Source organism: Plodia interpunctella, chromosome 28, assembly GCF_027563975.2.
Source record: "Plodia interpunctella isolate USDA-ARS_2022_Savannah chromosome 28, ilPloInte3.2, whole genome shotgun sequence".
Lineage (NCBI taxonomy): Eukaryota > Metazoa > Arthropoda > Insecta > Lepidoptera > Pyralidae > Plodia > Plodia interpunctella.
This window is the reverse complement of record NC_071321.1, coordinates 3,046,272-3,073,108: the sequence shown is the minus strand read 5'-3', so window position 1 is coordinate 3,073,108 and position 26,837 is coordinate 3,046,272. Positions and strand designations below refer to the sequence as shown.

The 26,837-nt window shown below is 36.1% G+C and overlaps 2 protein-coding genes across 15 annotated transcripts in view; one reads left to right on the top strand and one right to left on the bottom strand.

Annotated features, from left to right (window-relative positions):
- The window catches only part of Wdr62 (WD repeat domain 62), an 84,835-nt gene extending 67,597 nt beyond the window's left edge, over nucleotides 1–17,238 (bottom strand). For 6 of the 14 annotated variants that reach the window (XM_053766237.1, XM_053766227.1, XM_053766239.1 and 3 more), the window contains exons 1-2: nucleotides 17,126–17,236; nucleotides 5,194–5,812 (exon numbers count right to left, since the gene is read on the bottom strand). In XM_053766237.1, the coding sequence (XP_053622212.1) occupies nucleotides 5,194–5,334 (141 nt within the window). In that variant the 5' untranslated portion in view covers nucleotides 5,335–5,812; nucleotides 17,126–17,236. Of the gene's footprint in view, nucleotides 1–791; nucleotides 984–5,193; nucleotides 5,813–16,935 lie in introns of those variants that run through there. The other 8 variants (XM_053766229.1, XM_053766231.1, XM_053766230.1 and 5 more) reach the window with 3 other exon arrangements.
- A 780-nt stretch (nucleotides 17,239–18,018) lies between these two features.
- LOC128681811 (uncharacterized protein) lies at nucleotides 18,019–26,489 on the top strand. The gene is made up of 11 exons (XM_053766009.2): nucleotides 18,019–18,481; nucleotides 19,566–19,698; nucleotides 20,365–20,557; nucleotides 21,831–22,008; nucleotides 22,254–22,425; nucleotides 23,092–23,240; nucleotides 23,697–23,857; nucleotides 24,033–24,212; nucleotides 24,838–24,995; nucleotides 25,602–25,759; nucleotides 26,304–26,489. Exons 1-11 carry the CDS (start codon nucleotides 18,211–18,213, stop codon nucleotides 26,459–26,461), a joined length of 1,911 nt encoding a protein of 636 aa, XP_053621984.1. The 5' UTR covers nucleotides 18,019–18,210; the 3' UTR covers nucleotides 26,462–26,489.
- The last annotated feature ends 348 nt before the right edge of the window (nucleotides 26,490–26,837 follow it).

Below are 26,837 nucleotides of genomic sequence, written 5' to 3'. Positions count from 1 at the left end.
CGCGTATGGGTCTCGCCAAAACCCAACGGCAGTAGGCTGTGTTTTAGGAGCCGAAGGTGCACCTGAAGGTCGTATTGCATAAACAAAATAGTGCCACAGAGTAAAACCAAAGAGACGCTTTATTTTTTAATTTAAGAAGCCGCATAAACATTAAGACATTTTCAGCCATTTTGGCACGTCAAATTTTAATTTACAAAGTATTATATGATAGAAGGCCTAACCAGTATCTTTTCCCCATATTTTTTAAACAATAAAGTATAGTACACTACAGTAGAGACTAATTTTGTATTTTACCTTACCAGTACCACAGAATGATAAAGAGGAAGTGATTTTTACGTTGTTGGGGTATGTTAGTGTTAATCAAATCACACCAGATCGCAATTTATAGATAATTATAAAATATTTGTCATGTAATAATAAATAACTTGCGACAGCAGCTCGCGTTAATCGTTAGATTTCTCTGCTTTTACTTGACGCGTGAAACTCGAGCTGGAATCGAACCTGGACTTTCTCGTAATGTAGGATTATAGCTATCATCTACTAACATCCGGCTGCTAGATAGGTCAACAGCTGACTTTTCTACCCATAAAGATCAGAAATGGCGACTAAAGGTTTGTCTGACAAATGGACCCGGAACTTTTTGCGGCAAACGATGCTGCGGATAATAACTTATATCTGATAAATTGATAAGATAATAATATAAATCGATTATGAATTAAATGTGATATGATTCTTACAAACAATTCAATGAATCGAACCGGCGGACAAACCAAAAGAAATCAAGAACTTACATATAGTAAAGAAGAAAGTAACAATTATCAATTTATGACACTACAACATAAACACACCTCCATTTGATCCGTGTATTTAATAAACGACACTTTCGCGCCAAAATCACTGCACAGATTGCACGGAAGTTTTTTTTTTTCGAAATAATCACACACAAGAACTCGATAGCGAGCGAAACGTGCGCTCTAGCGGTCGCTACGTCACTGACTAATTATTCTATGGAGATCGTAGAGTGTTGGCCGTGGAATTAAACGTAAACTGGATGTGACATGGAATAATTAAGCTAACGATACTAAAATCTTTTTAATACAAATGGCATATATCGCTATCTTTCGCATTTGATGCCCTAGCGTTCTTGTGCGAGGTAATAATTTTCATGGCTAGGGTTAGGTGCGATAAAACTACGTGATTTTACATAAATTAGTTTCTATCACTGCCTTTTGTTGTTAGTAATAATGATAAAACGTTGTTCTATCCTATAGTCAGTCATTAGATAACGAGGAAAATAATAATGCCTTGTCAATTTATAGATAATTATAAAATTTTATTATATTAGCACATTGCTTTCTAATTTCGGGCATTATTCAAATTGCTCGGGTATTTTTGGTAGCGATCAATTAATCACTAGGTCCATAAGTGATATACAAATAGATTATATATATTAAACATAAATAAAACTTGTGGGACAGACGAAAATAGGCCGAAGTCTGCATCACACACATGTAATTGAAGTAAAAGAAAAAAATATTTTATATTATTTGGAAGGTCAACAGCTACACTTGCGTACATATATGAGTATAAGTGGATGAGACCTGGAATGATGAAAATTAACTCGAGTTTTAACCTGTGTGATTGTCATGAGTATTTCTCCAAAAGGTTGCCTGGAGGAAATTGCTCACAGCTAGTAAGACCGATCATGTATGTGCCTGAGTATGATTGTAACTGTACCTATATTTTTATTATGTGCGATAACCGGTTGTTGTATTGTATTGTGATTGTCTATCACAGGATGCCACATCTAGCTGCAATATATCAGCGGCGGGCGCGATAACTTGCATTCATATTAAATTGGCGGATGTCTGCATTTGGGCACGCGAAGGTTTCCACTGAACATAATGTGACATGACACAATTTAACTCATTCAATGTAATCTTAATACTGCACTCAAATTTGTAATTTACAAGTTTACTCGTATAGTTCTGGAGTCCTCCACTACACCTTTTCAATCGGGCGAAACATTTAAATAAATTTTTAACTTCCGATGCAAAAAGAGAAGGTGTTATAAGTTTGACCGCTAAGTGTGTCTGTGTACGTGGCACCGTAGTACATCAGTGGGTGAACCGATTGGGATGCGGTCTCTTTATATGATAGGTAATTTTTATGCGGTGGTTCTTAGATATGTTTGATCAAAATCGGTTCAGCCGTTCAAAAGTTGTAGTGAAATAAATATTGAAAGTCGGTGGCTTTATAATTTGTCTAACAAATAAACTGGTTTTACACGTAAACTTGATAATCAGAGAGGGCCGGCCACACGTGATACGGTGCGAAAGTGGGGCCAACTATTTACGTCGCACCCCACCGGGGTATTATTAATTAGCACAGATTAAAAACCCAGTCTTCTTCAATTCATTGTTAGCTTTATTTTTACTACTTATTACTTAATTTTATTTATACTAGTTGTTCGCCACGACCTTAGACCTCGCGTACACAATAATTTTTTGATGAGTTTTTACAAAATTGTGTTATATTTCAAAAAGGACTTAACCGATTTTGATGCCCCACGAACTTATAAAATTCCATTGACATCCTATATACCTTTTAAGTTTCATCAAAATCGGACCAACGGTCCGAAAGTCATCGCGTTACTAACTAACATACATACAAAAAAGGTATTTTTGCTCCAAGTAGAATGTTAGACCTCGCTCGCTTCGCTCGCTCGGTTAACTAACTGAGACACGCGCGGATGAGAGGGACAAACATAGAGAGCTAGTATTATTTCATACAAGTAAGTAAAATGGAAAATAGGTCTTGGCTTAATAAAAACTTCGTAATTTTGACGACCTCGGTGGCGCAGTGGTAAAGTTCTTGCCACTGAACCGAGAGGTCCCGGGTTCGATCCCCGGTCGGGTCATGATGGAAAATGATCTTTTTCTGACTGTCCCGGGTCTTGGATGTTTATCTATATATGTATTTGTTATAAAATATAGTATCGTTGAGTTAGTGTCCCATAACACAAGTCTCGAACTTACTTTGGGGTTGGCTCAATCTGTGTGATTTGTCCTAATATATTTATTTATTTATTTATTTATTTTTTTCCACAAGGTACTTATAGTGGAGCACCCTTGGCTACGGCGCGTCAGCCTTTTCCGAGAGGTTTTTAAAACTGTAACAATTTTATGAAAATATAATGACAATAATGTGTCGTTTTCCTGCTTTTTTTTCGGTCATATTAAGTTTATTTCAATATATTTCTTTATTTGAAATTCTTACTTTACTAAAAACCCCGCCATCTAGTGGCAGGTAGTCGGTAAGTGTATGAAGAACATCGAGAGGCTTCTTTTCATTCTGGGAAAAAGAACATTTCCCAAATTCACGCGGGCGAAGCCGCGTGTGAAAGCTAGTTTGTGTTACGAATTAATAAATGAATTTATTAATGGACACCTGTTACCCGGTTACATAAAAAAAAATTTAATATCCTCCTGAATATTGTGCCTGCTATACAAACTTTGACAGATTCGGTATAAATTGCTGGTTTTTCATTGCGGTAAATAAAAGCAGACATACGAACTACGCAATGTTCATTCATCCGCGCCGGCATCTGTCTGAGTTAGGCGATAGTGTGTAGCCACTACATAATATAAAACAGAGTCGCTTCCCGCTGTCTATCCCTATGTTTGCTTAGTAGATCTTTATAACTTCGCATTTGAGGATGTGTGTAAGAATGTATGTTTGTTACTATTTTACGCAAAATCTGGACAGATTGTTATGAAATTTGGTACACGGGTAGAATATAACCTGGAATAACACATTGGGTACTTATCATCCCGAAATTCCCACGAAAGTGAAGCCCAGGGCCGCAACTAGTAATATATAAGTCTGTGGTGTTGCCTGCATTAGACCTAATACATTACCTGCTCAGGATATGTAGGTGTGGCCACGGGACCGCGCCTGGTGACTCACTAATACGGAGGGGGATATAAATTATGACAATCATATTTTCGTAAAGGACATTAGGGCGTAGTGCGGGTTTTGCATTTCACTTCTCACTATCGAATCGATACGAAGTTAGACCCAGCGAATCTCATTGTGGTGTGGTTGTCGTTGTGTCAGAATGGAGCACTGTGATTGGGTAGCTGCGTCTCACAGCGAATCGATTCGATGGTGAAAATGTTAGCAAAGTCGCACTACGTACACAGTTATACCTGTCTTAATGTTACCACTTATAGATTACAGCCCATATTTTGTTTTATGGAAATGTAAATGAAGATAAATGATGTACTAGTTACAAGGTAGCACCAATCATAGAAAAATTGGAAAGTAATAGGCTTCGATGGTATGGTCACGTTATGGGAAGGGAGGAAAATAATATTGTAAGATAGGTTATGGATTTGAAATTGAATGGAAAAGAAATAGGGGCAGGCCGAAGAAGAGGTGGAATGAGTGCATTAGGTAGGATATGGCTAAAAAGGAAGTAACAGACCGGTTGACACCAGACAGGGAGAAGTGGAGGAGACTGACATGCTGTACTGTGACCACAGTGGGATAAGAGTAGGCTGATGATGATGTACCAGTTATTAGTGTTCGGTATTTCTTTTTTGTTTCAAAATATCTTTTTTTACCGATCGTGGAAAAAAAGGGGATGTTTGCCACTGCTAGTCCAGTCCAGTCTTAACCAATTACATGTGGTGATACATTAAGGTACTCCCACACAGAATTTACAAAATATTTCATAAAATAATTAATTTTGTATGTGTTCGTTGAGTGGAATCATCATTAAGACTTTAATGAACACTATACTTTTTCTAGAATCACTATAAAAAGTAAGACACATGTATTTGTGTCGACGTTCACACATAACTGTGAGTTACACACAAATGTGAGTTCCATAGAATTTGTACGCTGTGGTCACCGGTCGTGGTTAAGCAACATTTAATTCTGCAATTAGTCGTGTCTTAAAACTTTTATGTTTTTCAATAAAATGTCGCATTGACCTCAAAGATTCCACCGCCGACATTTTCACATTGCACATTGGTATTTTAACGAAGGAGAATCGTCTTCATTCCGAATGGGACGATTAGTCTAAATACCTAGTAATTCTAGCGATAAGTTGAATTAAACAAATACTTAATTTCTACCAGAAAACACTAGAATTATATCATATATACATATGGAAATGCGACTTACCCTGTCAGAAATGGCCTCTTCCATTTTCCCGCGTTTCAATCCGGGCGCGCGAATCACATTCGCTGGTGGCGCCATCACGGCGGGGGGCGGTACCACGCCACCGCTCCCCACCGTAGTGGCCGGTATAAAACCGGCTTCCATTTCATTAATCTCTCATGCTATTCCACAAGAGATGGCACTGTACACAATTTTCACGAACAAGCTCAACTGACTACACCATACTACTCGACAATAGATGGCACTGTATTGAATTTGGCGTAACCAATCAATTCTCTATGCATTTAGCGAGGTAAACACTATTAACACTTAAATTTTACACGTTTCAATTCACCGTTTGGACGCAAGTACTGTGCAAGAATACACTTTACATTGTGAGGAACTGTTATTTTTGAGCACTGCAGGTTTTTGAGCACAACATGAACGGAATATAGCGATATATTTAAATCAAAATGTCACTGTTCACAAATGCCACTTATTATTCACGGAAACACTTTTCTTTTCTTATAAATCCTTTTAAAAAATACTATAACAGTTTGCAAATCAAGAAAACGTGACGCTCCTCCGACGATTTGTACGATTCTGAGTGACAGATGTTTGCCGTCCCGCTCACTCAAAGTACCTGCGAAAGAGAGGGTGTGCCATTAGGGTAATTGACTAAACAGTGGGACAGGTTATACCTGAATAAACATTGTAAAATCATTTTTAAGCGGCAACACAACGTGTTTCGATATTTATTAGACTTGTCGAGCATGTATTTTAATTTAATTGATATTCAACTAGAATAATCATCGTTTTTTGAACGAATTATTTACCACGATAATCTAAAATGTCCTCAAGTGATACAGATCACATAAGCATATCGTCAATATAGAAGTAAACACAAAAAGATTTATTTAGTAACCAGCACTAATAATTGATTGTCGTAAGTGCTACTTTTCTTTTAAACAAAGTTTATTTTTCTGTACAAATAAGTTTAATAAACTGATGAAATTACTTTGGTACAATAATGACGAACATAGAAATGAATATGCACATTTTCTTTTGACCAAGCATGCGGCGCACTTATCTTTTGATTAAAAAAAAATAAGAAGAAAGGAAAGCTTCTCAGAGTACATGGAACAATGTAAAACAATACTATCTGTTTGATTATGAAACTATGACGTAAAAACTGCATCGGTGCCTGATAGCAAAACCAATCAATCACCATATGCTATCGGAACGACGATCTTATAATGGACTGAGCTAAGGATGCCGAAGACCGTGCGAATTGGAGGAGAATAAGCAGGAAAGCGGACCCTGCGCTCCCACTCTGGGAATCGAACCTGGAACCTCCAGATAGCGGACAGGCGTGGTGACCACGACATCGAGGCTGTCAATGAGCAAACACAGAACAACGGCAATAATAGAAAAGTATTTTCAACACTTTGGTAAGTAATTCTCTAACAAGAAACCATAAAGCCGTGAGCCATAGTATAACAATCGGTAATATTGCTACCCAGTTACTCCACAGTTACAAAACGTTTGCTAGTTTTATTTGTATGCAAATATGTTGCGCAATGGCATAGCGTAGACGCATATTTCTGTGACCCGAGTGAATTACTAGTTTGTTTTCAAAGTCTGAATATTCAAAAGAAACTTACCTATCTAGCTAATTAGTACTAGTACCTCTTAAATAATGGTCTGGACCTGAAATAGGCGCCCAGTTATCCACAATTTATTCTACCTCCTATCATAATTTGTTATGTTAGTATTCATTGTTATTGGTAAGAAAACTAAATATTAATAATTTAATAATATAACCGTCCAGTACCCATTGGATCCTCAAAAACCCTAAAACATTAGGTACCCAATCGCGCCATTAATATCAGATGCATAGCATTTGAACTTTGATCGATCAATTCATCGTTTTGGTATCGAAAAATTAGTTTCGACAAATTCTGACAGGGTCAAAACTGAACCGTCAATCCGTTGTCAGAACAACAACTTTCGATGAGAAACATTTAACCGAAACGGTAAGAAAAAAGCGGGAACGGTTCAATTGTAATCCAACTGAAGTTATTATTGAGCGATTGGGAAATCAGTAAACAGTAATTAGAACTTGACGAGGTAACAAATAAACATAATTTCACATGAATAATATTAGTATAGGATTAGGTTAAGGGTATTAGAATATGTATACCTACGAATTTTGGCTATATCTTATCGAAAAGCGAATGTCTAATCCAATCAAATTTAATCTAATCCTAATGTTGACAGAATAAGTCGAAAATAATAGAGGAAAACTGGAACTAGATATAATAGATTGGTATGTGGCCAATTGTTAAACTTTTCATGTATGTGTGCTCCAAACAAACTACGTTATGTATATATTACGTAGTTGGTATGAGAAGCTTTTTTAACGTAATGAAAAACCAGCAATGTATGTCAAAGTCGCCAAAGTTTGGCAAACTGTTTGGCGATATTTCGCAAGGTATACATGGACCTGAAAAAATACCAGGGCATATAAGGGCAGAGGAGTTCTAACAAAATGTTATCGTCTCGAGTACAGAACCATAACAATAAAAAACCCATTGGTGCATCACGCTGGCCATTGTCTAAAGATCGCAATCGTTTTATGCTTCACTTAGCTTGGACTATGATTGGATCATTCCACTTTTAGTTAATGTCAATATTTTTATACATTCGTTTATGGCCACGGGCCAAATATAGAGGACCCGGTGCAATAAACGTATGCACAACTACATCGAAAGGCGCATAGTATAGACAGGGGGGGTTTTATTTCGTTTTACACCCGTAAATGTCATGGCGAAACCGCTTCCCCACTCGTCTGCCTCAGCCCCACATATACTCCACTTTTGTTAGAGAAATGGCAAAAAGCAGTGTCCTCTTTGGTTTTGTCTTCGTGTTTTGAGTGAGTACGCCAAATGTGACCATGCGTCCCAATTTCGTCAGGATTGTCGTGTCGATCTCATGTCAAAATGGACACTATAGCAGAAACAACCGAGGCATACCAAGGAAAAGATTAAGTCATATTTATTTAGTGCAAATCACAAGTTTGAATTTTTGTTGTTACATCTCTCATCGTTGTTACATCTCTCTCTCTCTCTCTCATGTGTGTACACATGAGAGAGAGAGAGAGTTTTAATAAGAGTTTAACAGTATTCTCATTCTTTCAATGTCAAATATTGTTAATTGCGATAGTGAACATACTTCAGCTTCAAGTATGAATTATTTTATGAATTACAGGATGTAGCTTGGATGCGTGCAAAGTCACAGATCAATAATAAACTAACAAAGATCAACCTCGCAAAAAGAAACATAGTAGTAAGCATTCGTGACATTAAAAACGGTAATTCAATATCGATTAACAAAATCGACGCGTGAGAAACCGCGGGCAAAAAACGCAACGTTTGTGTGTGACGTGACAGGGTTCCGTATAATTAAACGGTTTTATTTTATTGTAATGATACATTGTGCACTGATGTCAGTCATGCGAGGATGTCGTTTAAATTACAATACTTTTACTTTCATCGCTCGTTTTCGATTTTCACAAAATTGAAGGATTATAGGTCTTGGATGTTTATCTATATATGTATTTGTTATAAAATATAGTATCGTTGAGTTAGTATCCCATAACACAAGTGTAGAACTTACTTTGGGGCTAGCTCAATCTGTGTGATTTGTCCTAATATATTTATTTTTTTATTTATATTATATACGTCTCAGTATTTTCAGCTCAATTCGGGGATAAAACACACAAAGCAGCAAAATAGGTATTAGGCGTATATATGTATAATATAGGCGGTATATAGGCGTTGTAAAACAGGGTACACTAAGGGGAGACAAAAGATATAAGCGCTCTGTTCCGTTTATTTTCATATATTTCTAATTAAACTCATTTATCACTGAGTACTTTATAAGGTACTAGCGGCCCGTTCCGTCTTCACTCGGGTAAAACCATAATAAATTGCCCACGTAAACCTTCCTCAGGAATCACACTATCTAATAATAATACTCGCATCAAAATCCGTTGCGTAGTTTCAAAGATCTAAGCGGACGGAAGCGACTTTGTTTTATGGTATACTAGTGGCCTGCCCCGCCTTCGCTCGGGTCATCAAATCATAATAAATTACATATCTAAACCTTCCTCAGGGATCACTCTATCTATTAAAAAAATCAGCATCAAAATCCTTTGAGCACTTTTAATGATTTCAGCATACATAGGGACAGACAGACAGCGGGACGCGATTTTGTTTTATACTATGTAATAGTGATCAGCCCGCGACTCAAGGGATGAAAGGAGGCACTCTATGTTCCTGCTTTATCTACTCAACCAATCATATTTTTAACAAACAATTTTAATTTAGCATTTATAATATTAGTTACGATTGTTTTAGGTTCTTTATTTTCCTTACGGAACCCAAATATCTCTAGATGACTGAGCGCAGCTAAACAGAGCGTGTGCCTTGACAGTTTCCGCTCGTAATTCGACATTGTCGACTAACTATTCGATAGTCTGGGATAATTAAAGTCTTCCACAAAGAATTATGAGAAAAACTACAAGGCCAAACGAATTAAGGAATATACCGATAGGCAACAACAGTATTCCCAAAGAGGATTAATATCAGGCCGTTTGTAATATCAGAGCAGGCAGCAGCAGTCTTCTAAAATTTAAGATTATTTTTTTAACGCGGGCCGCATGTTCGCTTTGCAATAATTTTCGCATGAAAGATTTCTTCTATAAACAAAAATCATGTAACTTATCTTTATATATGATTCATCAAAAGTCAAATGTTTAAATCACCCTGAATTGAACTCTATGACACGGTAATAGGGGAAAACTTGCAATGATTTTGGGTAGGTTGATCTGACTGACTGTCCTGCAAATACAATTAAAACAAGACTGCAAAATGCACTTTCAGGAGACAAAGAGACACGATGAGTCACAGAGTATATTCTGACTTGGAGCCACTGTTAATTATGTACAGATTAAAACATAAAACTTTTAAGATTTTAAATCAAGAGTGACTTTTTTTTCTTGAGATCTTCAACATGTGACAGAAAAATCCGTGCATTAAACTCTGCACTCCGTCCATGTCTGTGCACTAAAAACTGAAGCGACGTGGGAAAATTTCAGAGAGATTTTTACAATTTGTGCAAAATAGTCAATTTTTGAATAAATAGATCCAAACACTATATTAAAAATCGTATTAAAACGGGACACAATATACCGCTCATCGACATTGGGGATCGGCACAAATAAAACTACAGCTAATCGAGCGTGCACTCGATCGATTCGTTCTACGTAATCGATTCTAAGATCATTCGATTACAGTTTTAATGGGCCCGGGTTGGGTCGATATCGATACGCAACTCGGGAAAACTAGTAGCCATATAGTTAATGAAAAAGTGTCGCTCATTTGTCTGATTTCCCGGCATCATTCTGTGACGCTACGAAGCCAAAGGACATTTTGCCAAAGGGACATTTTGTGATTAAGCCATCTTAGATTGTCAGCAATCATCTTCCGTGGCTCGCATTGTACCAGGCGAGCAGAAATGTCAAAGAGCGTAACAAGAGAAACGTATGGAAAGTTAGTCACCACCTAATTTAAGTTAAACTTAGCTATCGATTAGACGCCCTGCGTGACTGAAGTGAATTGGCAGGGTGCCAAGTTTCTAATAAGCTAAACGGAACAAATATACAGACATTTGTTAATACATAATGAGCTTGTTAAATAGGATTATGGAATTTAGATTTAGCCATTGATTTTTGAAATAAATAAATATATTAGGACTAATCAGCTAGCCCCAAAGTAAGTTCGAGACTTGTGTTATGGGATACTAACTCAACGATACTATATTTTATAACAAATACATATATAGATAAACATCCAAGACCCGGGCCAATCAGAAAAAGATCATTTTCCATCATGACCCGACTGGGGATGAACCCGGGACCTCTCGGTTCAGTGGCAAGAACTTGACCACTGCGCCACCGAAGTCGTCAAAAAATGAAATGGCAATAGTTATGTTGGTTTGTTTCAATGTACAGTAATAACCATTTGATTGCTTCTTCAAAATGCATAGGAATCCCCAGTTTTTGAATATAAACTAAATTGAGATTAAACGTAAAATAAAAAAAACCTTATCGTTCTAAGAATAGAATACAAATTTAGAAATCACGCAACATTGTCATTCCATTTCAAAAATAAACTTTGCGGTTTATAAAATAGAGTTGCTATTGTATTAATGGTCAAAGCGTGAAAAAATTGTCTCGTCTAATTCGCAAAAAGTTCGCCTACCAGTCAATGGAACAGATGGGTCAGTGACCTTGCCTTGTAGTGTACCAGTCTGTATTTTTAAAACCCGGCGCAAAAAGAGGGGTGTTTTATAAGTTTGACCGCTAAGTGTGTCTGTCTGTTTGTGTACGTGGTACTGTAGCTCATCAACGGGTGAACCGATTTGGATGAGGTTTTTTTTTATTTGATAGTTAATTTTTATTTATTCAGCTTCAAATTATTATTCAGCCGTTAAAAAGTTGTAGCGAAATGAATATTGAAAGCCGGGTTTTTTTTTAATTTGTCTAAAAAATAAACTTGTTACTATATGTAGTGATTATTAAGTTTGGATGGATAAACAAGATACGGGCGGGTAATTTAGTATACAAACTTGAGAGCAATATCCCACCGCACTATAAACAGGCTATAGTATGCATTACTGAACCACATTGCATATGTATGCACTATGCACAACATTCCATAGGCACGACAAAGGCAGGATGCTAACTGATGAATTTTTAATGCCACCCACTCTGGGGTAAAGCTCGTGTTCTAGTGATCGAGCTAAAATCAGACCTGTTGCATGCATGGGAGCTTGAGACATTGCTAACTAAGCACAAGGCACAACCAAGGGAAAATCCGCCCCTTCGCCGGGATGAAAATTTTAACTACGCGTTTTAGTCTTGTCAGTTTGACTATAGGCGCAGGGCCACGTTGAGCAGGCGTTCTTCCTCTTCGTCAATAAGGGAGCCCAAGTACATGTTAATGGGGTTATTAAAGTGGCAGATGACTTGCACAAAGCAAATTTCATTTTATAAAATACAAAATATTTTATCTTTGCCACCAGCTACGCGTCTAAGCAACACGGAATAACTTATACTAACTTATATTGTAATTTTGCAGTTAAAGCTAAATCGCTTAGCTCTTCGCGTTGTCGTCACTGGAGCACAATCCTAACAGACCATAGACATTACAGGTAATATAGCGCGAGACGGCGTCTAGCTCCCGTAAATTATATAAAATCTATTTCCACCGGCATGGGAGACGGTAGAAATTGAGGGTTTATGACCTCGGGGAGTACCTATATAAAATGTTATTTGGACAAATGTTGGTTTCGTGTTCGGTTGGTTGTTTGTTACAGTAACTGGCATATTTATCGGTTTGTTTTCCATTCCCGACGTTGCTTGTGGGAATTATGGGAGCTGGCATCCCATAATATTGTACTCCCATCTATTTGTGAGGAAAATTTCATAATTAATCTCTGAGCGTTTGGGTTTGCTCTTTCTACCAGGGCCAGGCGGGAGCGGCATGAACATACATTTGATCCCTACGTAATTTGCTGAATAAGTAATGAAATCCATCAGAAATTATCCGATAGGTAATCTGTTTTCAAACGGCCGCACGAGCCGTTACAACAAGGCATCGCTTTACAGGCAACATACAACATTCAGATAGCGGATCATTTGTTATCAAACAATGGCTCTATTACAAAGTGGTAGAGGTCAATTTGCATACGTTTGCGATCACTGAAGAAGCCATTACACATACAAGAAAATGTACCTGGGACTGGGACATTGAAGTACGATCTTGGGCTCGGATGAGGCACGGAAACTACGAAGGAATAATAAAAAAGGAAAACATCATTTTTGTCATGCGCTAAATGAAGCAAGATCTCTCGGACGACAATAAAAGCTTATGTCAAAAATCTTTGTAAAAAAAAAACTTAATTTAATTTTCCTTCCTTACTTTTATGAATAAGTATACCTACCTTATCTAGTCCTTCTTCATAACTAGTTACGAAAAACAGTTATGAAAATGGATGGATTGTTGTGTTGAATGAAGTTATCTTTACATACTAGGTATATAGAAGTCATGTCACGTCTGTATGAAAAATACAAAAAAAAACCTACAGTTTTCACAAATAGATAGTGTGGTTCCCGAGGAAGGTTCAGGTGTATAATTTATAATGTTCTTATCCGAGCGAAGACGGGACGGACCGATACAAATAAACAGACGTATCCACAATTTCAGCTTGTTGATTCTCGGCACTATATTTGCATTTCCTGCTCCCGTCAGACAATAGTCTCGCCACATGATTGCTAATTGTCCGCAATTTGGTTCTGTATTAAGTAATTATTCTGATTTATTGCTACAGTGATTTACCGATGGCGTTTATACCTCTAGAGGTTGAGATTCATTTGTAACTAACACATGACTTGATGATATTTTTTTTTAAATATCACTATTTTACTGTTATTATAAATGCGGCAGTTCGAATTCAAATTCAAATCATTTATTCAGAAATTAGACTTTCACAGGCACTTTTTCTCGTCAATTTTTATATTTATAGTTATTTCTCACAAGCTACAAACTACTACTAACTACGCTACTAAACTACGAATGAATAAGCTCTTTATTGGACAGGTGAAACGACATATAATATACATATATATATAACTTATAATAAAAACGTTATTTATTTCTTCTCACAAAAACATTATCAATTTTGTATTCTGAACATAAGATCAAATACCGAACATATTTCCTCACACACATTGGAAATACGAAATTAATTTTAGTTAGTTGAAAGTAATGTTAGAAATGATATCTATTTATCGATTTAATTACCTAAAACTAAGCTAAAAATAGGCTGATGTTCCTATTCATAAGCATAAAAGTTGACCTTTCATCGTAAAATAAAATATTTTTGCACCTGGCATGTTATGTTAATGTTAATTGAGTTGATAAGACCATTGCTACTATTTACTGTCACAAGGTGGCAATCCACCTACCTTCGATTTCCTTCGCACGAGCTCATATTAAACGCGCGTTAAAAAAGCATTGGAATCCTATCCTAATACATTGTTTGTTATCTCATTACATTCTTAAAAAAAAAAAATAATTTAAAATATTGAATTATTATTATTTAATATTTATTTATTTTAATAAATAAAATTAAAAAAAAATATTTTCAGACGTTTGTCCATAGATAGATTGATTGATTACAAATTTTAAATTACAAATTTATTTTTATTATTTTATTTTTATTAATATTTTATTATTTATTTATTATTATTATGTATCTCCTTTTAAAAATTCACGGCACTAAGTCCGGTCCTTTGAGAGGCTTGCGTGGGGATATGGATCCAACACGTAGAGGCCCTTTGGAGAATTTTGATGTTGTGTAGGTCTCCCGCCAAAACCCGCTCGCGGATATACCAATAAAATGACATGCCCATGAGCAGGTCTCGGCGGGAGTGTGAACTATTGCAGAATAATGGATTATTATTATTATTTTTATTTATTTGCTTTTTTATTATTATTTCATTTATTATTTATTTAATTTAATTATTTATAAAATAAATTGCATGTACATTGTACACATTGGGTATAATTATTTCCACGCGATATTTCCCTCTCTTTACCATTATTATGGAGGTAAAGGATCCTGACACCTTTCGGTCCATAGAGTGTCTTCAATACGCAAAATGCCAATAACTACCCGCAAAAACCATTGAATACTCTAGAGTTCAAGGTTGGTTATATAAACTCAATTTTCATCGGAAAACAGAAGCCATACGACCTATGTTTCGCGTGTAGGAAATTTACTGGTACAATGGCGTAATAAATTATAAATTAATTACATAAAACATGCCTTGACAACTATATCAAGTTTCATGAACCTTTAAATGGTTTAAACATATATATAACTTTGAACTTCAACATAGTAGTATTTCCTCATGTCTGAGGGTCCAGGTCATTATGTGGAATGAAACACACAACAACTTTCTTGGCACTATTAATAGAGTGGTTTGCTTTTGTTGTATCCATTTCACACACAAGTTAATAATCAACCAGTGTGCAGGTTGCAGGGTGCAGGTTTCATCACGATGTTTTCCTTCAATGGAAGCAAGTAGTGGTAGATGAAAACTACTATACACAAGTCAGATTGGTATACAAAATCATGTGGTAGGAGTAGGATTCATACTTGGGACCTTACTATCTACAGGCGATCACCACAACTTCATGAAATAGCTTACAAAATACTTGTGTTTTAATAATTAATATTTGTGTTTTAAAATTTCAACAGATTTTTGATTATGTATGATATTATGGTATGTACATTAATTTATTCAAAGTAATACGCTACAGGAAATGCTCTCAAACAAACAGTGAGTCCCAAACCGAACATGGCTTTGACAGATAAGAGTTGAGCGATACACACATGATAAGATATATATGTCCTATATTTAATGAAAATTAATGTTGCTTTTTGATTGTTTACAATATTGTTATTGTATAGAGAACAATAAGAAGGTAGATAAACAATGGCGGACTTATTCCATGAAGGGATCTCTTCCAGTCAACCAGCTAGTTAGTTAGAAAGGATATATTTACTCAATAGCATTTTTGTGCATTTTACTAGCTGTTCTCAGCTTCAATCACGTTATTTCACTTTTTGTAAAAACATTCAGGGCTAAATCAATCAAGCTTTAGTGATAAGTCTGCCTTTGTGCCTTTTTATTTTATTTCATTTCTTTTGTAAATTTTCGCTTTTGGTGCAATAAAGAGTATTGTATTGTAAATATCCAAGACCTAGGTCAATCTGAAAAGATCATTTTCCATCTTGTCCGCTGTAGGAGTCCTGTCTGTACTGTCTTTGCCTAATTTCTTTCTTTTACTTTCACTTTCACCATTTTCATAGTCTCAGATATTATTGAGTTTTATGCAGAAGATTTAGCGGGGATTTAGTAATGTTATTTGCATAGGTTAATGTCCTGTTTACTGTACAAAACGAGCATTTTCCTGCATTGTTATCTACCTACAACATACTGATTGATTAGGCCACAAACAAAACTTAGTTCAATATTTGAAATATCCTTTATTTGTATTGGTTACAGTTCAATTTCTTAATTTTCATATTTTTTAAATAGTCTCTGAACTCATCACAGATTATCTGTCTGTCACAAGTTTGGAAGAGTTGTAGTGTAGATAACTCTGGGAAGCACTGGTATACAATGGTAATCATAAGCATTGCAGGACAGCATTGGGACAACATGGATAAAAAAACAAATACTTAAAATCCTATATCCAAAGAGTAAAATGGAACCAATCAAAACTGTATTCAAGAAAAGAAGAGGTAAAATACGCAGAACTAACAGAACGGTAGCAAAAAATAGTCAACACACAAGGCAAAAACCCCAGAACACCGTTGTCTCAAATTGGAATTCATTCCAAGAACTAGCTAAGCACGATCTGTCTTCGCATTCGAGAAATAAAAAAAAAACATGACCGAATGAAATATTTAAACAATACACCATCACAATACGGAGATTTTAAAACAAATATACTTTCACCGCCTTCGTTAATATAAACTGATAGCAATCTTGAAAATATTTTGATCACTTGGAAAACCATTTCGTTGATGTAAAATAAAGATATTTTTCGACTGAGTATTGCTTACCTGAGTGTTCTTATGTTTAGGATGTTGAGTAATACAATGAAATCACTTAACACGTGTATTATTATGATAAGAAATCACAGTCAAAGGTAAATAAATGTAAAAGTATGGTACAACAGGAGTCGGCCCAATATGGTCACTTTAACAATGTATTCCCACTTTGCTTTAAGTTTACAAATAAAACTTTACGTACCTATAAGTAAAAGTAATAAAGTTTGAGCAAGCTTCACTAGATAATTCAGTTTTCGCGTAAAATAATAATCACATTAAAATACCATCACAATCCATCGGTTGGCAATCGACACGAATGAATTCTTTTGAAATTGATTTAATTGATACAATCATTCATGAATGAAAAAAAAACTACGTTCAGGAATAGGGCATATTACGCAAAGCTCAGCGCAGATGGCACTACTGGTACAACTAAGGTACACAAACAATTGATATCACATTATAATAATATATACCACATTAGTAATAATATTCGTGCTAGGCTTGCAATGGGCAATCGATGAAAATTTTCGAAGTTCCTGAATATTATCCTGCTGATAGGAATAACATGACATAATGTCAGAGAAAAGTTTATGTTATCTATCAGCAGCTTCGAAAATTTTTAACAAAAACTTTACATGTATCTGTAAAGTTGATTTTTGGAATGGTAGGTATCGATAATGTGAATCACTTCCGGTTACTACAAAACCAAGAAAACTATAAAGAGGACGAGAGAGAAGATGTTCATACAACTTGGCCGAATCCAGTAAATTTAATATAAAGTGTTAGGCTGGGCCGGACAACAGAAGATATGACGGGGCCTATTCTTTAGTTATCACTGTCTAAGGTTTTAATGATAAGTAACTTACCTTTATTGCTATTGGTAACGTTATTCGATGTTCCGTTACCCATATATCGTTACCAGCTGTGCTAGTAAAATATTATGTATAGCGTATATCTCTTTACCTATCTTCTTTATCTTCATTGCATTTTAACGTTACCTTATAAGCGTATTCGTATTTTCTATAATTTCTGAACATACCTAGTATATAATAATTTTAAAAAGTATTTTTTTAATTCGTTCATTTATCTGTCACTGTCATTTGTTTGTCATAATCTATTAATAAAAAATCTAAATTATCAAAATATTTATTTCAATTTTCAATTAATTGGACTGGGAGTTTATTTTCTACTCTACAATATCATTTGACCCTTTTGGATGTGTGACTATATTAGACCGTAAATTCTGATTGTATTCACTAAACAATTATAGTATCTCATCTACAAATGGAAGACATTAAGTCGACAAGCGAAGATTGCCAGAACGAGCCTAAAATCGAGTTCAAGAAGCCTGTACTCATTGGTCGTATTGGGAAACTGCCTAAAAAGGCTAAAAATGATAGCGAAAAGCCACCAGAACCGAAAGCTGAAGAAAAATCGAGCGAAAGTGTGGGCGATAGTTCTTCAAAATCTAACTTGCCTCCTGCAGTTTTGTTAAAGGAGTTATCAACACCCATTCCTTACAAGGAACCTAAATGGTCAGGCTTGTGTCCAGATGGTATGTTTTTGTCTATTTTTCCTACTTATGAGAATAAAAAAAACTAGATGTTGACCGGGGCTTTGCCCCGTTAGAATTTTGAGATAAAATATAGCCTATAGCAATTTTGGATAATGTACCTTTCTATGGTGAAAGAATTTTAGAAATCAGTTTGGTAGTTTTGTAGATTACCCGCCTCAAACATACAAACTCACAAATGCTTATCTCTTTATATATTTGATGACCTCGGTGGCATAGTGGTAAAGCACTTGCCTCTGAGCCGAGAGGTCCTGTGTTCAACCCTGTTTGTCTTTTTGTAATGGGCCGGGGTCTTGGATGTTTATCTATATATGTATTTGTTATAAAATATAGTATTGTTGAGTTACTTTGGGGCTAGCTCAATCTGTGTGATTTATCCTAATATAGTTATTTATTTATAATAATAGTACTTATAGATTTAGCATTTCCAACTAATAAAATCAATCTGAATGCGATTTTATTACATATATTCTGTACAAGATGATTTACATACATATTTGGTATTCAATGGCCTTTAAATTTCTTTTTGTTTGCCACATTTTGTTTGTTTCATATTATATACAACGTGAAATCCATCAACCTTATACATCAAATTAAATTCTGCTTTTGAACACTTGAAATATTGTATTTTTATATGAAGCATAAAACAAGTATCATTTACAGCAAATGCATGGAATTGGATGCAACACATAACTTAATGATCTCAAATTTTACCCCTAGCTAAGTCGAACGTTACCTTAGCTTTATTTCACTGCGCAAAGGATGAAATTGCCAAAATTCCTGCAATTTCAAGTTTCATCTTCAGCTGTTTTATATCTGATTTGACATACCAATCACTCGGCATCTAATTGTATACATGGCCAGCAAATATTTGTACTTGTGATCACTTTTTCTGTGTTTGTGTCCAACTGTGTACTGACAATACAAGCTTAGAGACGGTCATTGAGTATAGACAAATTTATTTATATAGTACCACAAACAACAGAATAGTACAGACAAACTCACCATTGTTCTTATATTAGTATAGAATAGGAGTAAAGTTTGACATCAACAAACATGATTCCAGGTTCAGAATATGGCTTAGAAGTTCTTAAATCAGGCATGATTGTGGAGAAAGTGGATTTGACGAGCAAACCATACTATGTGTTTGGTAGGCTTGCCAACTGTGATGTTGTTATGGCCCATCCTACTATATCGAGGTTAGTTTGCGAATTTTTTTTATGACAAGAGATATAGAATTAGTATTACGGTCACAGATAATATAATACTTCCAGTAGTATAGGTATAATCAGTCTGAAAAGAGTAGAAAATAAAGGTGCTGTGTCCAGTCAAGGGGCTGGCAACACTGGGTGCTTATCAACCAATCTCGACCATTCTATTTGGTATTGCAATAATAAATGAATTGATTTTCTTAGAAAGACTGTAAATAAGAGACAAAGAAAACTAAAGGGTGTAGCTAAATAACATAGTGTTGAGCAGTCCAGGTCACAGGTGGATAAATCCATTTATATCTTGTTGACAAGCATTATGAAAGCTAGATAAGTTTACGAGTATAATGAGAGATCTCCCATGAGGTTCACACAAAGCGCACTGAAGCCTTGTCAAAAATTTGAAGGAAATAAATATATATATAATAATAATAATAACAGAGCATTTTCATACAACTTCCTGGTTCATCTCTTACAAAGCGGTAGATTGGTTGTTGTAAAATCGGCCACATAGTGAGGGATCAGAGATATCAGCCCTAGAATGATGTCGAATAAAAAATATACTCAGTATTCTTAGTAATGTTTTTTATTGAAATGAACTGAAACAGTTTCACCTGTCATTCGTACAATTGTATTCGCCATCGAATTGTTCTGTAGACACCACGCAGTGCTGCAATACAAAGCGTTCGCGGCGGAAGGCGAGGCGGCGGCGGGCTGGTACGTGCGCGACCTCGCCAGCACGCACGGCACCTTCCTCAACCGCGAGCGACTCGCGTCTGCGCGCTACGTGCGCGTGCGCGTGGGACACCAGCTCAGGTTCGGCAATAGCACCCGGACTTATATCATGCTGGTAATCATTGCAATGATAATCATTTATTTTTATCAGAATAAATTTGTCATCAATTTGTATGTACTTACATTCAAAACATGTATTTCCAAAAAACAATTTTGATATTATAAAACAAAGTCCTATGCCGTACCTGTCTGTCTGTTCGCGATAAAATCAAAAACTATTGCACCGATTTTCATGCCGTTTTCACCAATAGATAGTGTGATTTCTGGGGAAGGTTTAGGTGGATAATTATATATTTTTTTACCTAAACATAGCGAGGCCGATCCGCTTCAAATCATAGCCGAATCTTACAATTTTTCTTAGTTTTTTAATGCTGACCCCGGACTTTGTGGTGTCACAGCCCCAAAGAGAGAGTGATATATGATCTCCAATGAAAGAGAGATTTTTAGTCACACTAAGGATCCATGCAGTAATATGTATAATTTATATTTGCTTTTATTTTATAACAATAAAGCTAACAGTGTTTCGAAATGTATCTTAACAACATTCTCATTGAGTTTGCTCCAGTATCAAACTACTAGGATTAGAAAATAATATTCATTTTCTTCTTGGCTTATATGCGACATAGTTTTAAAGATTTACTTGTGAAGAAACTGAGGCACTATTAACTCGAATTTTATACCTATATATTTCTAATTTTGTTTCTCTTAATGGGAATTAAATATAAATAATATTATTAAATTTAAACATATAAACAATTGCGTATTAACACCAATACAATATATGCCATACATTATTTGTATAGCAATCATAATATAGTTATTAATCTCATTTTGCATGTAATACCAATGTTTTTGAAGAGTGTGGACCCACCAGCCACAGGTTTTTTTAAACATAAATGGTGAGACCTTGCTACAGTACTACCACGTTTATACAGTTACATCGGCTATATTCGACGGCGCAGAATAGCGCGTCCGAATACAAACTCAATAAAATAACGACCCTATTACTAGGAGATAAGTCTTAAAATCTAAAAAAAAAATCAATGATTCGTGCGTACGACGCGACGGCGGACTCAGACAATAGCGGACAGCTCTGTTCGCGGGTGAACAAACATGGCGCGCTCTGATTAGCTAAAATATTTTCGCGCCGTACAAAAATTAGACTTCTGCGCAGGTACATCGGTGTAACTTATAAAAGTGGTAGACCTGTACGTACATGTACCGGATTGTTTAAAAGGAATAAATGAATTTGAAAGACTATTTTCGAAGAGTTTAAATAGAATTACATCTCAAAATTAATTTGAACAATATCAAGATTTTTATTTCAGGGCCCAGATTTTGATTGTGAAGGGGAGTCGGAATTATCCGTGTCAGAAATCAAACAGAGAGCGCAGAACATGAAGGCAGAGCGAGAAAGGATGATAAAAGAGGCCACGGAGCAGAGGGAGAAAGATAGATTGGCTGAAGAGAAGAGGCGAGAGGAACAGGGCATTGATTGGGGGATGGGTATGTTCTATATGATTTTCAGTAGTTGTTGTCCGCGGCTCCGCCCATGACAAAAGGTAGCGTACATCACTCTCCAGCTGTTCAAATCTCTTCACACCAAAAATCACTACGATATTTCTCCATTTTGATTTGCATAAACAATTAAGTTCTCTCGACGGGAGCCAATCCTGGCTGCACCATCAGATCATGCATATCTTAATAATGCAAATGTCATGAAACTAAGTGTGTAAGCAATGTTTTCACAGGAGAAGATGCAGAAGAAGAGCCAGATTTAGCGGACAATCCATACGCAGTGACAGCCAATGAGGAACTCTATTTGGACGACCCGAAGAAGACATTGCGAGGTTACTACGAGAGAGAGGGACACGAGTTAGTGTATGACTGTGAGGAGAGAGGCCCGGGGCAATTTATGTGCAGGTGAATATTTTTACAAGCCATTATATTTATATATTTCTTTCTTATCGTGTGTTATTTATTGGTAACAATCTTGTCAGATTTTATTCAAGTCGCCTACAGGCATCTGACATGGTTTTCACGACTACCTACCGGTATCAAGTGGCACGCGTAGTAGCATATACACTAGTGAACCGAACTGTTCACCAGTGTGCAGGTTTCCTCATGATGTTCTCCTTCACCGGAAGCCAGTGTTGGTCTATGGAAACTACTATGAGTCAGATTGGTATACAAACTCATGTGGCACGAGTATGATTCGAACCTGGGACTTTTCGATCACAGGCCGACGGTCTTGATCACTGGACCACCATCGCGGATTGTTTATCATTAAGATAATACAAATTAATATAGTTAAATAGATTTTTTCATATTTTTAATGAAAACAAAAGCAAAATTCAATAAAAATTATTTTTTTAATAAAAATATTTTTTTATTGAAAATTACCTATAGATTTAATACATTTGCGGAAAAGTATGCTGATCGATGTCTTGTTTTTTTTTTCTTTAGACTAGAAATCCCAAACGCGTGACATAGCTGTCCTACGATTAAATTTTCGAGTCAAAAAACGGCACGTCCCGCCATGCTGGTATGGCTGTTGGTCTACCAAATAAAATAAATAAAACATTTCAGAGTAGAGTTACCAATCGACGACGCCAGAGGGCGGGCAGTGATGGCGGAAGTGATGCACAGAGGAAAGAAGAAGGAAGCTGTCATAGCTTGCGCGTTGGAGGCCTGCAGGATTCTGGACAGGGCTGGGCTGTTGAGGCAGGCTAAACATGGTGAGAAATATTATGGACTAGCTGTGCCCGAGGCTTCGCTCCCGTGGGAATTTTGGGATAAAAATCCCTACCCCTATGTGTACCCTATGTGTTATTCCAGGTTATTTTCTATCTGTGTACCAAATTTCATAACAATCGGTCCAGTAATGCATGGATAGGTAACAAACAAGCTTACTTTCGCATTTGTAACATTAGTTGGTATTATTATTAATTTTATCTAGTGTAGAGTTACCCATAGACGACGCTAATTTACAACTCTCTCTAAGCTTCACGTGTTCCATTCACGGCTGTGGCGCCCGAAACCTCAATTTAATTTTGAAGATTTTGCTCTGATTTTATGACTAGCCGCCTGCGTGGCTCCAACCCTCTTGGGGATTGCGGTTGTTACCTATTAGCGAGTCGTTCTATTCCAGGGTGGAATCACACGCCACTTTAACTGTATGTAATATTCTACAGAGTCACGTCGCCGCAAAGAACGTGATTGGTCCGCTGACGATTATTACGACTCAGATGACGACACATTCTTAGACCGCACCGGCGCTGTGGAGAAGAAGAGGAGTATTCGAATGAAGAAACACAACCAACAGCCAGATAAACCTCTCACGTATGATGATTTGGTGAGTTTACACGAAAACAGTTCTTATTTCAAGTGGTGTAGTGACTGGTTTTGTTTGAAGAGGATATATGACATTCGAAATATGAACTAATTTCGGGCCATTCATAAAAAAAATATCTTTTGTTTTTGTACTTTGCAACTAATTTGTGCAATAAATTATGATATTATTTCTACAGCTCAAGCAAATATCAGACATTGAAACAAAAATCACGGCCGAAGAGAAATGCCTCGCTCGGCTTCGTGAGAACTCAAAACCGGTTCAGCAATCTGGCGACGAAGACGCTTTGGACGCCTTCATGAGCAGCTTGAGCGGGAAACAGAGCGTCGCGCAAAAAGCCGACATTTCTAATGCTAAGGTAAGATTGATATACTTCGAACTTATGATGACCTGGTACTTTGAAGTAGCTGGCTAGTAGTTTTTAGAAGTTATTTTCGACATATTTATATTTATTTTGACATACTTCACTTATGGGTTCCTAGTACTTTCTTGGCAGAAGGCAGGGAAAAACAACGTAAATATAGCGAATCTCTCGCCACTAGATGGCGTTGTTTCTTAATAAAATTCGAAGCTAGGTTAATAGTCTAATTTATTGACGTCTTTATGAGTAGATTAAGCGGGAAACCGAGCGTCGCGCTAAAGGCGTAATTTCTAATGAGAAATTAAGATTGATATACTCCGATCTTATGATTACGGAAGCATTATTGATATACTTGTGGACCTTATAGTACAGTATTCAGTACTCTTGGCACAGAAAAACGTTACGTCTAAATAAAGCCAATTGTTTAAATGTATGCTACTTTTTTGGAAAAAATAATATAGCCTATATTTGAACTGGGGTCTTTAACTTCGTACCATATCAAATTTAATTAAAATCGGTCCAGCGGAACAGACAGACTTTCGCATTTATAATATTAGTACGGATGTTTGTCAAAACTCGACCAATCGAAAAACAGTAAAGCCTCCATTTTATTCATTCGCAGATGAACATAAGAAAACTGCAAGCGGAACTGTCAAAAGTCCAGCGGTTAGCGGAAATAGCGAGGCCAGCCCATTTGCCGCCATTGATCAAAAAGGAGGAGAGAACGGGAAACAAGATGGCGGTCAAAATCGGGAGCAACTCCGTTGTCTATGGGAAGAGGTGAGGTTATTTGCTAGTGCAATTGTTTAATGACTTCTAGTTGTGTCTCGCGTGTTGCATTCTATGCTGTGATGCCTCGAAGCCCTGGGTTAGCGTAGAAAAAATATGGGACATTGTATTGATGATATTGTATTGTATATTAAATGTAACACCTTTTTATTTAGTAAAATTTTATGCAAATATATTGATATTCTGCAAATAATAGGTTATTTATAAAAAGTATAAATTCATTCACATAATGAAACACGATAATCAAATGTCACTTTAATTGATCAATTTTATATAAAGTAACATTTAGCACATATTTTTTTGTTCTTATTAAAATATAATTAAAATTATTTTTGACTCATCTCCTACAATACAAACCTCATAATAATATTTGGTTTTTGACACATGGATAAAAGTATTATGTGTTTACTTATTTACTAGTTGTACTTCGCGATTCGAAATAAATAGATATACCTACTCACGACTACGTACATAAAGTACCGTAATATTAAATTTACAAATAGGATTATCTGATTTGACTTGCTGGTTCTATCCTATTCTGAAATACATATCGATATATAGGCTTAATGTAGTTTAATAAAAATGTATTAAAAACAGGATAAAGTTAAAAGAGGACATGGAACGCCGGCCAAAAGTGAGGATAGAGGTGAAGAAGGAAGAAGCGGAGTTCGTTGAGGAAGTGGATTCTGACGAGGGAGAAAGCGAGGGTTCCAGAACTGAGGGGGAGAGTGAGAAGTCTACAGGAGATAAGAAAGGTAAGCCAGATACACACTGAATATAAGACCATTGTACAGTTTGTATTAGAGGTTAAATTTACCGCAATTAAAAGCCAGCATTGTATACGAATTAGCTAGAATTCGGAAAATTGTATCGCGATAATGTATAGGGCATTAAGTATAGTAATACCACAAGTCAGACCGTAGTATATAGTATGTATGTGGTTCTTTCGATTCGCTCGTACAAGAAAGTATAACAGTAGACAGGGAGCTATAGACGCCGTCATATCTTCCTTTTCCTTCAAACAAAAAAGTGATGGTCGTAGATAAAAATATATTTCTAATTTTACTCTCATCGGGGCTGTGACGCCGTGAAGCCCGAGGTCAATGTAAAAATAACCATAAAATTTTAAAAATTCGGCTGTGATTTTACAGGACGCCTGCCTGACGTCAAACCTTCTTATGAATGCTATTGTTACTTATATTGCTACCTTGGCTATGAGTCCCTTAGTCGCCTTGTACGACATCCACGCTTAGCCACATTTCTATGTATATTTTTATTTTGTTGTTGTTAAATTTCAAGGTCCAAGCGAGACAGCGTCTGAGAGTAGTAAAAGTGAAGAAGAAGCGCCGAAAAAAGTGTACGGTCCCATGCGACCGCCAGAAGATTACGTCATACCTGAAAATTATTTCGACCAGGAGACGGAGAGAGATCTACCAGAAATTATGGAGAAAGAGTAGTTTTTAAGAAATAAAACAGTTATTTAGATTTTTTTGTTTCATTTTTGTGGTAAATCCTGCGTTTCTGAGGCTAGGAAGTGCTGGAGTGATCTAAGCTTTGAGAGGAAATTGTTGGAGACTAATCAATAAAATAATCTTGATTACTAGAATGTTTGTCGGCTTTACACTATGTAATTCATAGAGACGCTGCCGACGCGAATGTATGAACATTGATTAATTTGTTTGAGAGCTTACCGCAATGAAAAACCATGTGGGTCAGTGCGACAAAACGCCAATTTCATGTAAGGACTTAATACATATATTTAGTACAACTTTATGTGAGAAAAGTTAAATATATATATATTATATTGAGACGAATCACACAGATTGAGCTAGC

What these genes read in the sequence shown, in the direction of transcription:
- LOC128681811 (XM_053766009.2), top strand. Translation starts at nt 18,211, where the DNA reads ATGGAAGACATTAAGTCGACAAGCGAAGATTGCCAGAACGAGCCTAAA. An exon ending in CCCGGACTTATATCATGCTG is followed by an intron (nt 20,558 to 21,830) that starts GTAATCATTGCA and finishes TTTTTATTTCAG; the next exon opens with GGCCCAGATTTTGATTGTGA. An exon ending in CTCTCACGTATGATGATTTG is followed by an intron (nt 23,858 to 24,032) that starts GTGAGTTTACAC and finishes TTATTTCTACAG; the next exon opens with CTCAAGCAAATATCAGACAT.